Source organism: Muscardinus avellanarius (genome assembly GCF_963383645.1).
Source record: "Muscardinus avellanarius genome assembly, chromosome: 12".
Classification (NCBI taxonomy): Eukaryota; Metazoa; Chordata; class Mammalia; order Rodentia; family Gliridae; genus Muscardinus; species Muscardinus avellanarius.
This window is the reverse complement of record NC_137798.1, coordinates 78486425-78500503: the sequence shown is the minus strand read 5'-3', so window position 1 is coordinate 78500503 and position 14079 is coordinate 78486425. Positions and strand designations below refer to the sequence as shown.

General features: G+C 43.5%; 1 protein-coding gene across 1 annotated transcript in view; it reads right to left on the bottom strand.

Moving 5' to 3' along the window:
* BBOF1 (basal body orientation factor 1) overlaps nt 1–12196 on the bottom strand; it is a gene marked incomplete at both ends in the record, with an annotated part of 48450 nt that extends 36254 nt beyond the window's left edge. Inside the window, 3 exons of the mRNA XM_080707177.1 lie at nt 696–761; nt 9233–9461; nt 12132–12196. Of these exons, the coding sequence (XP_080563303.1) occupies nt 696–761; nt 9233–9461; nt 12132–12196 (360 nt within the window). The remainder of the gene's footprint in view (nt 1–695; nt 762–9232; nt 9462–12131) is intronic.
* Between the last annotated feature and the right edge of the window lie 1883 nt (nt 12197–14079).

Below are 14079 nucleotides of genomic sequence, written 5' to 3'. Positions count from 1 at the left end.
AATTCATGGGTTTATTCTAATCTGTATAAAAAAATACATACTTTTACCTGGGCATCATTGGTGCACACTTGTAATCCCAGAACTTGGGAGGCTGAGACAGGAGGATCGCAGGTTCCCAGTCAGCTTCAGCTACTTCACGAGGCAGGCCCTACGCAATGTAGTGAGACCCTGTTTCAAACTAAATAGGGCTGGGGTGTAGCTTGGAGATAGAATGTCCCTGGATTTCATCCCCAGTACCCCCCCCAAAAAAAAAAAAACAACCCTAACAACTGTTTATTTCCAAGTAACATTTTATTTTATTTTTATTTTTATTTTTGGTGGTACTGGGGTTCCTGGAAGCCCTTTTACCTCCGGGATACACTCCCATGCGCTACACTCCCAGACCTATTTTTTAACTTTTTTATGTGGAAACAGGGTCTCTTAGGCCAGCATGGCTGGCTCCGAACTAGCACAATCCTCCTGTCTCCGCTTCCCAAGCGCTGGGATTACAAGCATGCTCCACCACACCAGGCCTTCCGAGTAACATTTTAGTAACACATTATCTTCAAAATTCTATACAATAAAATATGTGGGCTTTAAGGTTGCTGAGCTGCTGAGAGAACTTTTCACTTTCTCTTAGTAGCGTTAAGTATCTGAGCTCAGTGGAAACCTGCCTACCTAGTAAATGAAATATTAGTTTTTACCAAGATACTCACCAAATTTTCCTTCTCCTCTTGGGCTTTTTCTTTTGTTTCAACCAATTGTTGTTTCAGCTTTTCAATCTGTAGAAGATAAAAATACCAAGTCAGGAAGGTGAAGAAATTGCTCTGTGTCCTACCTTTATTCATATGTTTTGATATTTTATATAATAAGGAGGAGGGAACAGGAATCTCCCCATACACTTCATCTTCGATTGGCAGTTTCAAAAACATATCTATCATCAGAATTACCTGGATTACTTTTTTTAAACTTTGGTTTGAAAAGCACATTAAATTTACTATCTTCCCTGGGTGTGGTGGTGAATGCTTATAATCCCAGTACTTGGGAGGCTGAAACAGGAGGATCACAGGTTCACGGCCAGCCTTGGATACTTAGTGAGACTCTCAGTAACTTAGTGGGACCCTACTTTCCAAAGAAAATATAAAATAAGGCTGGGGGTGTACCTTGGGAGGTAGAATTCCCCTGAGTTCAATCCCATATAAAAAAAATTTACTGTGTGTGTGTGTTTTCTGGGGATTGAACCCAGGGGCAGCATTTGCCAGCAGAATACAAAGACTTCCCCTATATTTTACACCATACTAATCAGTTTATCCACATTTATTCCCCCTCCACACATACTTCCCAAGTACTGGGATTACAAGCATGCAAAACCATGCCTAGTATCTCCAGCCCTTTTCATTTTTTCTTTTGAAACAGGGTCTCTCTAGGTTGCTGAGCATCTCGCTAAATTACTGAGGCTAGTCTTGAACCTGTGATCCTCCTGATTTGCATCCCAAATACTGAGATTACAGGCATGTACCACCAAACACGGTTTATTTATTGATTTATTTTTATTTTTTATTTTTTTGGTGGTACTGGGGGTGGAACCCAGGGGATTTCTACCTCCGGGCTATACTCCCAGACCTATTTATACTTCATTTGGAAACAGGGTCTCACTAAGTTGCTGAGAGCCTCACTGAGTAGCTGAGGCAGGCTTTGAACCTGTGCGATCCTCCTGTATCAGCCTTCCAAGCGCGGGGATTACAAGTGTGCGCCACCACACCCAGCAAATTCGGTTTATTTATATATATTTAAAAACAAGGCTACAGTGTCGCTTTTTTTTTTTTTTTTGATTGGGGATTGAACTCAGGGGCATTCTACCTCCAAGCTACATCTCCAACCCTCTTTAAATTTTTATTTGAAAACAGGGTCAGCTGGGCGTGGTGGCGCATGCTTGTAATCCCCGCGCTTGGGAGGCTGAGACAGGAGGATCGCGCAGGTTCGAAGCCAGCCTCAGCTACTTAGTGAGGCTCTCAGCAACTTAGTGAGACTGTTTCCAAAAAATATATAAAATGGGTCTGGGAGTCTAGCCCGGAGGTAGAAAGCCTCTAGGTTCCACCCCCAGTACCACCAAAATAAAATAAAATAAAAGAAAGAAAGAAAACAGGGTCTCACTGAGTTGCTGAGGCTGGTTTTGAACCTGAGATCCTTCTGTCTCAGTCCCCCAAAGGCTGATTGCAAGCATGCCCGGCTGTGATCATGGATTTTTTTTGTTTCTTTGCAGTACTGGGGATGAAACCCAGGGACATTCTACCTCCGAGATATACCCCAACCCTATTTTTTAGTCTTTTTATTTTTTTATTCTTTATTGGTGGTACTAGGGGTGGAACCCAGAGGCTTTCTACCTCCGGGCTATACTCCCAGACCTATTTTATATTTTCTTTGGAAACAGGGTCTCATTAAGTTGCTGAGAGCCTCACTAAGTAGCTGAGGCTGGCTTCGAACCTATGTGATCCTCCAGTCTCAGCCTCCCAAGCATGGGGATTACAAGCCTGCACCACCATGCCGGGCGAATCTCTTTATTTTTGAAACAGGGTCTGAGTTGCAAAGAACCTCGCTAAGTAGCTGAGGCTGTCCCCTGCCGCAAGCCGCTCAGTCGAGATGGGCATAATCCCACTCGTGATCGAATCAAATCTCAGAAAAGATAGGGGAGGATAGGGTGCCCGTACTGCAGCCACTTATCTGCAGCGATCCTTTCCCTTCTAGGAAATAAATTTCTTTAAGTTCCTATTTACTAGCCGGGTGTGGTGGCGCACGCTTGTAATCCCAGCATTCGGGAGGCTGAAACCTGGAGGATCACGGTTCGCGGACAGCCTCAGCTACTTAGTGAGGCCCTCTGCAACTCAGTGAGACCCGGTTTCAAAATAAAGAATAAAAAATAGGGCAGGGGGTGTAACTCGGAGGTCAAATGCCCCTGGGTTCCATCCCCAGACCCGCAAAAAAAAAAAAAAAAAAAAGTTCCTATTTACGGTGCTTCTGGAAAGAATCTGACATGGATCAATGCTTCTTGTGTAATCGAACACTATTCTAGACACAAGATTTTTTATATTTCATTTCCCCGTGATTCCCTAGAAGAAAAGTGCAAACACCCAAAATACAATAGTGAGATACACATACAAATCACCAACCCTGAATAAGACAAAAGTGAGGCCTGTGACATCACAAGTCTTTGTGATTGAAATCAGTCCCATGACCCCAGGTGGGTCTTGTGCTCCGAGTCAGCCCCTCTGGCTTTGCAGCTGCAGAGGCTTTTAGTGGGCAAGTTCCAGAAGAACAAAAGTCACACCCAAAATCACTTGAAGAATCCAGTTTTTAAGAGTTTTCTTTAACCCTTTCGGAACTTTTATTCCTAGGGCTTAGTCCATTGTCCTTCTCTATCTAGCAACCTCCTTTGAGCTGAATGGGGGACGAAGTCCGAGATTCCAGCTTTCATATGTGCAGTTGGCGTAGGGAAATCCGTGTACCTTTATGATGATTTAGAGGATTTCGATAAATGTCTGCTGGATTTTGTCTGCAATACCATCTGCTGTCTGAAAGCTTAAGCAAGCTCATAACACAGTTTAGCAGGTAAACAAGAAATAACATGAAGTTTTTAGATTTAGTTGTCAGATGTACTTCTCTAGTAGCTGAGCACTTTTCCTCAAACGATAGGCTTATTAGAAGCCTATTCCTCTTTTAATAATCCATTTCCTCACCACACTCCTTCTGTAACCTGCTTTTTATCTTTCTAATTCCTTTCTTTCCCATTTGGGACAATCTTAGGATAAGCTCCTCTTCATACAAAAATGCTTTCTTATTCTCTCCATATTTTCTTTCTTTCACATTTACACATCTATTTTATCTGTCCTTTGTTTTGACATAGCTATTTTAACCAGGTGGTGTCGCCCTGTCTCCAGGCAGCGCTATCACTAGGTGTAAAGGCCAAGATTCCTTCTAGCCCTTGGCTCTATTGTAATGGTTAGAATGAAGGTCTAAGATAGGGAGGAGTTCTGCATTTGTAATTATTGACTGGAATGCTGCCACTGCATCTAAATTCTAACTAAATTTTATTACCATTTGAACAAAGCCGAGGATGTTTAGAGGCTTAGACAAATTACCAGAAACTTTATTTTCCACGGACTCAGTTTCTCTCACAGTCCTGATCTTACTCCACTGGAGCAATTCGTGTGGAGAGTTAAAAGAATCATTACCAAAAGAATATTAGTTATGAAAGAATATCTGAAAGTGGGGGGAGTACTTTTGGCCAGAGACCACACCCTCTCTTGGGGCTTATTTCTCGCGTTGAGAATCCGCCTATTAGCTGCGTGGGTTTCCACGCAGATGCCGAGAGGAAGTAGGTCTCGGCAAAGTCTGGACAGTCTCCAAACTACGATCCTCCAGTCTTTACCTCCCAAATGCTGGGATTACGAGCATGCGAAAACACCCATGTCTTTTGATCATGGATTTTAAGTGAATTGTTTGATAAATCATTAAAAATAAATATTTATTAAAATATACTATATAGATCGGCCAGGTACAGTGGCATATGTCTATAATCTCATTGCTTGGGAGCTGAGACAAGAGGATCTCAAGTTTGAGGTTGTTTCAGCAACTTAGTGAAGCTCTCAGCAACTTACTGAGAACCTGTTTCAAATAAGAAATAAGCTGTCTTGCTGGGACATGCTTGTATGCCCATATTTGGGAGGGTGAGACAGGAGGATCACGGTTCAATGCTAGCCTTGACAACTTAGTGAGGCCCTCTGCAACTTAGTAAGACCCTGTTTCCAAACAGGAAATAAATTTGGGTTGGGAATAAAACCTGGAGGCAGAATGTCTCTGGGTTCAATCCCCAATACCAACAAAAAAATTAAATAAAACAAAATAAAAAATAAAAGCCGGATATGGTGGTGCAAGCCTGCAATCCCTATACCCGAGAGGCTGAGACAAAAGGATTGCAGGTTCGAGGACAGCCTCAGCAAGTACTAAGACTTGTATCAACCTAGCAAGACCCTTTTCCAAATAAGAAATAAAATTGGAGCCAGGTGTGGTGGTGCACACTTGTAATCCCAGCATTTGAGAGGCTGAGACAGGAGAATTAAAGTTTGCAGACAGCCTTAGCTACTACTTAGTGAGGCCCTTTGCAACTCAGTGAGACCCTATTTCAAAATAAAGAATAAAAATTAGGCTTGGAGGTATAGCTTGGAGGTAGAATGTCCCTGGGTTCTACCTCCAGTACCGAAAAAAAAAATCCAAAAACAAAACAGAAAAAGAAATAAAATTGGGATGGGGGTGTAATTGAAAGTAGAATGCCTCTGGGTTCAATTCCCAATATCACCAAAAGTAAATAAATAAATAAATAAATAAATAATAAGGCTGGGGGTGTAGCTCAGAGGTAGAATGCTCCTGGTTTCAATCCCTATTACCTCAAAAAATCATATATAAATAGATCACATCAAGCATGGTATTGCACAACTGTAGTCCCAACTAATTGAGAGGCTGAAGAAAGCAGATGGAAACTCAAGGCCAGCCTGGGCAACTTGGTGAGATACTGTGTCAAAATTAAAAAAAGGCTAGGGATGTAGTTCAGTAGTAGAGAGCTCCCCTGATTCAATCCCAAATACCAAAAATAGAGTATAGATAGATATAGATTACATAGCATGTCTTGTCCTCAAAATAAAGTGGTTCATAAAGTGATAATAAATGTTCATTTATTATCAGCAATCTCTGTTTCAGACAAGAAAACATGGGACAAGAACTGAAAAGAAAAAAGAGCTAATGACAATAAGTCCACCTGAAATAGCATCTTGCTTCAAAGAGAGTTGATTGTTAACTGTAATGTTTTAACAATGTGAGATTTCAAAGAATTAAAATCCTTGAAAAAAACTTCCGGGAAGATGGCGACCGAGAAAAGCAGCATTTACGAGTCCTGCTAAAACTTGATCTCTATTGCCACAAAATCAGTGCTTTTCAAAGCAAGAAAGCACTAGCAACAGAGAAATAAAAATTGTAAACACAAGGGACAGAGAAAAAAGGACTAGAAGAACAACCAGAGACCAGAAAAGAAATCAAGCCTGTAATGCGGCAGCGGAGTTGCGCCAGCGCCATCTTTCCTCACAGCACCAGGCTCCAGAGAGGAAAGGTAAACAAGGAGCTAAAGTGAGCAGCTGCAGATCATTCAGGTGTAATTCAGCAGTTCTTTCAGTGCGATGAACGTCTAAAACTCCCAGTGGCCACACTCATCACGTCCTCCAGGGACTCAGAACGGAGCTCAAAACCAGAAAAGAAATACGCCAGCCTCACGGCCGAGGGCATGGCAGTGCACCATATTGCCAGCAGCGACAGCAAGTTCACCGCACCCCGTGACAGCTCCTGATCAGCGCACACAATAACCGTGAGTGAAAATACAGCCCCTAAAGGAGAAATCCCTGTACTCTACTCCGAGGGACTTGTGCAGCTTTGATAATCTCCTTGGGTCTGAAATTTTGCAGTCCAACCCAGTGAAGGAGTAGCGGTGGCAGAGATACCACACCCTAGTTGCAGCTCCCCACAGGAAAAGGCCCAGCCCGGCACCCCCACAGTCTCACGCAGCCTCAATTAACTTCCTGGGTCTGAGACTTTGCGATACAACCACTAAAGGAGTAGTGGTGGGTGAGATTACCACAGACTCGAGATACAGAGCACACTAAGTGAAGTCGTAGTGACCCAGGGAAGGCACAAAATTCTGAAACCATGGAGAAGTGGAACAACAATAGAGCAATGAATGCCCACAACCCCATAATATCAGAACCGGATAACACAGAATTTCAGAGATCTCCAGAAGATCAAATCAGGAATATAACTGTAGAAATAATACAGGACCTTCGAAAAGAATTTAGAGAGAGTCTAAAAGAGATAAAGGATGCAATCATTGAGGTAAAGGCATCAATTCAAAGTATAAACAATCGATTAGACCACATGGAGAATAGAATCTCGCTCCTAGAAGATGATCACTCCAAAACCGAACACATAATTTATAACTTAGAAAAAAAATCAGACAGCAGGAATCTGATATTGAAGAAATATGGGCCCATTTTAAGAGAGCTAACCTAAAAATAATTGGAATAGGGGAGGGAAAAGAAGGTGAAACCAAAGGAATCAACAATCTCTTCAAAGAAATAATAGCAGAAAAATGTCCAAACATAGAGCAAGAGGTCGATACACAGGTCCAGGAAACTTATAGAACTCCCTTTAGACAGGATCAGAGAAGAGGTTCCCCACACCACATAATTGTCAAAATGACCAATGTGGAAGCCAAGCAGAGAATCTTAAAGGCAACAAGAACAAAAGGCAAAGTGACATTCAGAGGCAAATGAATTAGAATCACTCCAGACTTCCCAAACCAAGTCATGAAAGCCAGAAGGGTTGGAGTAACATATTCCAAACTCTGAAAGAAAACAACTTCCAGCCAAAAATTTCCTACCCAGCAAAACTTTATATCAAATTAGATGGGGAAATAAGAAGTTTCCATGACAAACAGAAACTGAAGGAATTTATGTCTTCAAAACCAGTGCTAGAGAAAATTCTCAAAGAGATTAACTACAAAGAAGAAATAGGTAATACACACCAGAACCAGAGAAAAAAGATTTTCCATCCAGCAGACAACTAAGACTGGTTATCTTAGGAGATTCATTATTTAGTCTTTTACCTATTTCTAAATTGTATTGTTTGATGCCAGGTGTGGTGGCACAAGCTTGTAATCCCCGCACTTGGGAGGCTGAGACAGGAGGATTGCACGGGTTTGATGCCAGCCTCAGCTACTCAGTGAGGCTTCCAGAAACTTAAGTGAGACCCTGTTTCCAAATAAAATATAAAAAAAAAGGTTTGGGAGTATAGCCCGGAGGTAGAAAGCCTCTGTGTTCTACCCCCAGTACCACCAAAAAAAAAAAAAAAAAAAAAATTGTATTGTTTGCTTTTATTGTTGCTAATTCTTAAGATTTCTTTTTGGAATATTAATATACCTTCAGATATAGAATTTGGAAATATTTTATCCCATTCTATCAGTAACTTTTATCTCTGTTTACATTGTCTTTGGATGTACAATTTTTTTTTATTTTTAGGAAGTTTGTTTATTCTTTTGTTGCCTGTGCCTTTGAAGTCATATCCAAGAAATCACTGCCAATTTCAATGTTGTGAAGTTTTATATCCCAGGTTTTCTTCTAAAAGTTTATAGTCTTAAGATTTACATTTAGGTCTTTTATATATTTTGAGTTAATATTTGTATATGGTGTTAGGTAAGGGTCTAATTGTATTTCTTTTCATATAATTATTATTTTTCAACAATATTTAGTGAAAAGATTATTATTTCCTTCACCAAATGTTCTTGGAAACCTTGTCAAAAATAACTTGACCATATATGGAAGAATTTATTTCTAGGCTTTTTATTTTACTCCACTGGTTCATATATCTGCCTTTATAGCAGTACTATACTGTTTCAATTATTGTAGCTTTATAAGGTTTGAAATCAGAAAATATACATCTTCTAGCTTTGTTCTTTTTCGAAATTGTTTTGGGTATTTAAAATTTATATTTCATGTTCGGACAGATTTTTTCTGAAAAATAAATAAATGTATGATAGTTTCACCTTAAAAAAAAAAGAAAAAAGCCGGGCATGGTGGAGCACGCTTGTAATCCCTGCGCTTGGGAGGCAGAGACAGGAGGATCGCACAGGTTCGAAGCCAGCCGCACGCGCTGGCTTAGGAGACCCTGTTTCCAAATTAAAATGTAAAAATAGGTCTGGGAGTGTAACCCGGAGGTAGAAGGGCTTCCAGGAACCCCAGTACCACAAAAAATAAAATAAAATAAAAATAAATAAATAAAAAATAATAATAATATCCTCTGGTAAGAAAGAAAGCAAAAAGAAATATTGAAGTGTTATCTCTATGCCATCAAAAGCTTGATATCAGACAAATGAATCTGTTATGTGAGATTACCATTGTTAATTTTGGATAAATTGCTATAATATTAGATGTCAACCACTAAGCCAAGCATGGGAAGGAGGAATGGGGAGAGAATGGGGTGGGGATTGGGTAGTGGCTAACTGGGCGATGTGTGCATGTATGTCCACACAAGTTTTTTTTTTTTTAATCCCATTATGATGTATGAATACAGTGCACCAATAAAAAAATTTTTTAAAATCCTTGAAAAAGATAACCACAGAGAATGTTAACGAGCCTCTGCAGGCTTTCTACCTACCTACCATATTATCTTTCTCCTGATCCTGCTTCTTCAGATAACTTAATACAGACATCATTTCTTTCTCCATTTTATACTGCTGTTTCTTTAAGTCCTCATTACTTTTGGCCAGTCTCCGGGAAGTATCACGATATTCAATCCTAGAGAGTTCTGTGACTTCCAACCTGGCCTCCCAAAGGGAAGCATTGGCCTTCGCTCGGTCCACCACAGAGTCATCTGCTTTTACTATCTTCCTGCATGGGAAAAGGACATTGACAGTATGTAAATATTTCTCTACCTTATTGGTTTTAGCTGTCTCTCTTTCGTTTTATTTGGCATTGTCTGGAACATATGAGCAAATATTGTTGGATAAATGAGCTAATAACAAATGTTTGTTTACTGTTTTCACGTAAGAGAATTAAGTAGGTGTCTCTTCCAGGAAGAGGAGAGCTTTGGAGAATGAATAACTGGAAAAACAAAGAACGAAGTCAAATTCATTCATAAAGCTTTTGCATATTTTCATTTATCTATTGGATTCTCCCATATTTGAACTCTTTTCTACTCCTATTCACTCAGTTGTGAACTGTTTCCTTCTACTACAAACCTATTCCCTAATTTGTTATCTTTCTGCATGAAGACATTCTAGTCACCTGCAATCTCCCCGCTCTCTCCACTGCCCAGTTCTGTTTGGGGTTTTTATTGTTTTAGTTAGGGCTTAGACAAAAAAACCAAGTCACTTGGGCAAGTAATACTAAATACTCTCTACCAGCTGGTACCAGTGTGCACCAGGCTTTAAAGATGCCTGAGAAACAAACCACAATCATTTATTCAAAGGTGGATACCAATTCTTTAAAAATAGGAGATGGGGCCAGGTGTGGTGGTACATGCCTGTAATCTCAGCACTTGGGAAGTTGAGTCAGGAGGAGCACAGGTTCAAGGCCAGCATGCAGTACTTAACAAGGCCCTGTTGCAAAATAAAAATTTAAATATGGCTGGGGGTGTAGCTCAGAGGTAGAACCCCACAGTTTCAATCCCTAGGACCATACAAAAATAAACTAGGGACTTAGGATGTAGCTTAGTGGTGAGACCTGGATCTGATCCCCAATACCTCCAAAATAAATAAGATGGATTTATTTATTTATTTTTGGTGGTACTGGGGATGGAACCCAGGGGCCTTCTACCTCCAGGCTATACTCCCAGACCTATTTTATATTTTATTTGGAAACAGGGTCTCTTAAGCAGATGAGGCTGGCTTCGAACCTGCACGATCCTCTTGTCTCAGCCTCCCAAGTGCAGGGATTACAAGCGTGCAACACCACCGCCGGCAATAAGATGGATTTAAAGATAAAAATGATAAGATTTTCTCAGCTGGGTGGTAGCACACACCTATAATCTTAGTAGTACTTGGAAACCTGAGACAGAAGGATCACAGGTTTGACACCAGCCTCAGCAATTTAGTGAGACCTTGTTTCAAAATAGAAAATAAGAGAGGTGTGTAGCTCAGAAAACACTCCTGGGTTCAGAACTCAGTACCTGGGGGGGGGAGGGGGAGGTGTCGTGGTACATGCCTATAATCCCAATGTTTGGGAGGCTGAGATGGGAAGATAGAAGGTTCAAGGCCAGGATCAATAGTTTAGAGAGACCCTGTTTCAAAATAAAACATAAAATATGGCTGGGGATATTGAAGGTAGCATGCTTCTGGGTTCAACCTTCAGTAGGGGTGGGGGTGGGTGGGGGGGAGATGCAATAAGGCAGTAGAAGTTGTTCTTAGAAGCTGGGAGAGTGAGCAGGGGCCAGTGGACCTGTAGAAGGCAGCCAATGAGCCAGCTTTCAGGTTCGAAATCTCCTGAGGACAGGCAAGGGGACTCCTGAGTTGCTACTCTTTAGTTTTTGTTTGTTGTGGTACTGAATTCCAGGGGCATTCTACTTACCCAGGGGCATTCTACCTCTGAGCTACACCCCCAGCCCCCCCCTTTTTTTTAGTCTTTTTAATTTTAAAATAAGTCTCAACTGAGTTGCAAAGGCTGTTGTTAAGTGACTGAGGCGGCCTAAAAAAACCACCATCCTCCTGTTTCAGCCTCCTGAATGCTGGGTCATATATCTCTATCTATCTATCTATATATCTCCACACACATATATATGTGTACATATATATACAGATGTATGTGTGTGTGTGGTACTAGGAGTGGAACCCAGGGGCTTTTCTACCTCTGGGCTATACTCCTAGACCTATTTTATACTTTATTTAGAAACAGGGTCTCACAAAGTTGATGTGAGCCTCACTAAGTACCTGAGGCTGCCTTAGAACCTGTGCGATCCTCCTGTCTCAGCCTCCCAAGCACTGACATTACAAGTGTGTGCTACTCCGTAGGGCCCATTTTTATCTATCTATCTAATCTATCTATCTATTTGGGGGGGGTACTGGGGTTCCTGGAAGCCCTTCTACCTCCGGGCTACACTCCCAACCTATTTTATACATTTTTTTTTATATTTGGAAAGAGGGTCTCTTAAGCCAGCGTGGCTGGCTTCGAACCTGCGCGATCCTTCTGTCTCCGCCTCCCAAGCATGGGGTGTGCACCACAAAGCCAGGCCATTTTTTAATATTTTGAAACAGGTTCTTGCTGAGGCTGGCCGCAAACGTGATCCTCCTGTCTCAGCCTCTCACGTACTGTATGTATGTATGTATGTATGTATGTATGTATGTATTTGTTGTGTGTTTGGTGGTACTGGAAGTTGTACCCAGGGGCATCCTACCTGTGATATACACCCTCAGCCCCACTTTATTACTTTGAAGTAGGGTCTCACTAAATCGCAAAGGGCCTCACTAAATTGCTGAGGCTGTCCTGGCACTTGCGATCTTCCTGTCTCAGCCTCCCACATTCGGGGACTACAGGCGTGAGCCACCACGCCCAGCTGCTCCTTACTTGTCTTTGCCTTTGCCTTTGCCTTTGCCCAGGGCTTTCCACTTGTCTTTTCCCTTGGCCGGCATCTCGGCCTGGCCCGGGCCGGGCTGGGGTCCTCGCCGGGCCGCGGTGGCGGGCGAGGGCTCTGTCTACAGGGAAACCCGCACGCCGCGGCGCGACTCGGCCGGCGGTTGGCGGCGCGGACAGCGCATGCGTCGCGACGTAGCGGCGCCTCGCGGGGACGGGGCGGAGAGCGCGCGGGGGCGCGCATGCGCCGTGAGGTGGCCTCGCCCAGCGGGGGGCGGGGCGGAGCTCGAGCGGTGAGTGTGCGGGAGGCGGCTGACGCGTCTACCTAGGGGCCCGGCTAGGCGGGCGGGTGGGAGAGGGCCCCAGCTGCCCGGCGCCGGGGCGCGGCGTCCGCGGGCTGCGCGTCGCGGCGATCGGGGCGCCCCGCCTCAGGAGCTGGGGTCCCACGGTCCGCCCGCCCAGCCGCGGTGTCGGGGACGTGGCCGCAGTGTGGCAGCGGCTCCTTGTGGTCCGCGGGTCTAGTCCGTCCCCTGCACGCCGCAGCCGCTCCCGAGCTGGGGACTCCTGCTCGCCCGCTCGCCTTCCTGGCTTCTAGCTTGCCGGCGCCCTGAGGCATGGCGCACCCGCGGACCTCCCAGGCCACGGAGCGTGGCGGGCTTTCCGGAGGACCACGGCGCGGGCGCGGCTGCCAGCCTGGGCGGACCGTCCTGGGCTCCTCTGACCCGTGTGGGCCCCGCCGCCCCGCGTCCCCCTGAGCTAAAATCTCCATCCACAGCCCCCTTCCCTGCAAGTTGCATAAAGTTGAAAGCGACGCCTTATCACTCTTCCCACCTCCCGATCCTGACTGCACCTCGGGAAAGGAGTGTACTCAAAAGAATCGCTCACTTCTCAGAGGCGGAGCCCCGAGAATCCGCCTCCATTCATGGAGTCAGTGAGTCACTGAGTGAGGGCTCTAAGGAAGATGGGTATTCTGGCTTCCAAGGCAACAGGAGTCTTGAGGCTGAAGATCTATCTGCTCTACGCTGTCCTCTTTTAAATTACTTTGCAGATTTCTTTATTTTTTGTGGTACTGGAGATGGAGCCCAGCGGTTTAGCTACCTCTGAGTTACACCCCATCCCTACTTTTTGTTCTTTTATTTTGAAACAGGGTCTCACTGAGTTGCAAAGAGTCTCACTAAGTAGCTGGGCTGTCTGTGAACCACGATCCTCCCTCCTGTCTCAGCCTCCGAAATGCTGGGATTACAAACGTGAGCCACCATGCCTGGCCGCAGATTTCTTTAAAAGGTCATTGTAGATCCTCCCTCTCCATTTCTTCCAGAATAACTTAATCCTTATTAGTCCCCCCACACACTTTTTTCCCTTTCTATAGCTTCTGTTTCAAATTCTGGGAAGAGGTAACATACTGATTTAGTAAGGAGCCCTGAAAACTTTTTTTGGTGGTACTGGGGTTGGAACCCAGAGGCTTTCTACCTCCGAGCTACACTCCCAGACCTATTTTATGTTTTATTTGGAAACAGGGTCTCACTAAGTTGCCGAGAGCCTCACTAAGTAGCTGAGGCTGGCTTTGAACCTGAGGGATCCTCCTGTCTTAGCCTCCCAAGTGCTAGCGAGCGGGCCACCACGCCCGGCCCAGAAAACCTTTTGAGTATCTAGTATCTGCTAGAATGATTATGGGTCACTCTAACTATATTTCAGGTGCATTTCCCCCTCCTTGTCTATTTCCCTGTATGCTAAAGGGGTTGATAGGAAATCTGTAAAATTAACGATTATTTTGTGTATTTCAAGTTCTGTAAAAGTAACCTTATTGTAACTTACAGAAAAGTGAGTAGGACATCTGTCACAAGATGTATACTTGAAATTCATTAAAAATAATTGATTACTTTATAATATAAAATTCAGTCCAGCCGGGCATGCTGGCACACACTTGTAATCCCAGCATTTG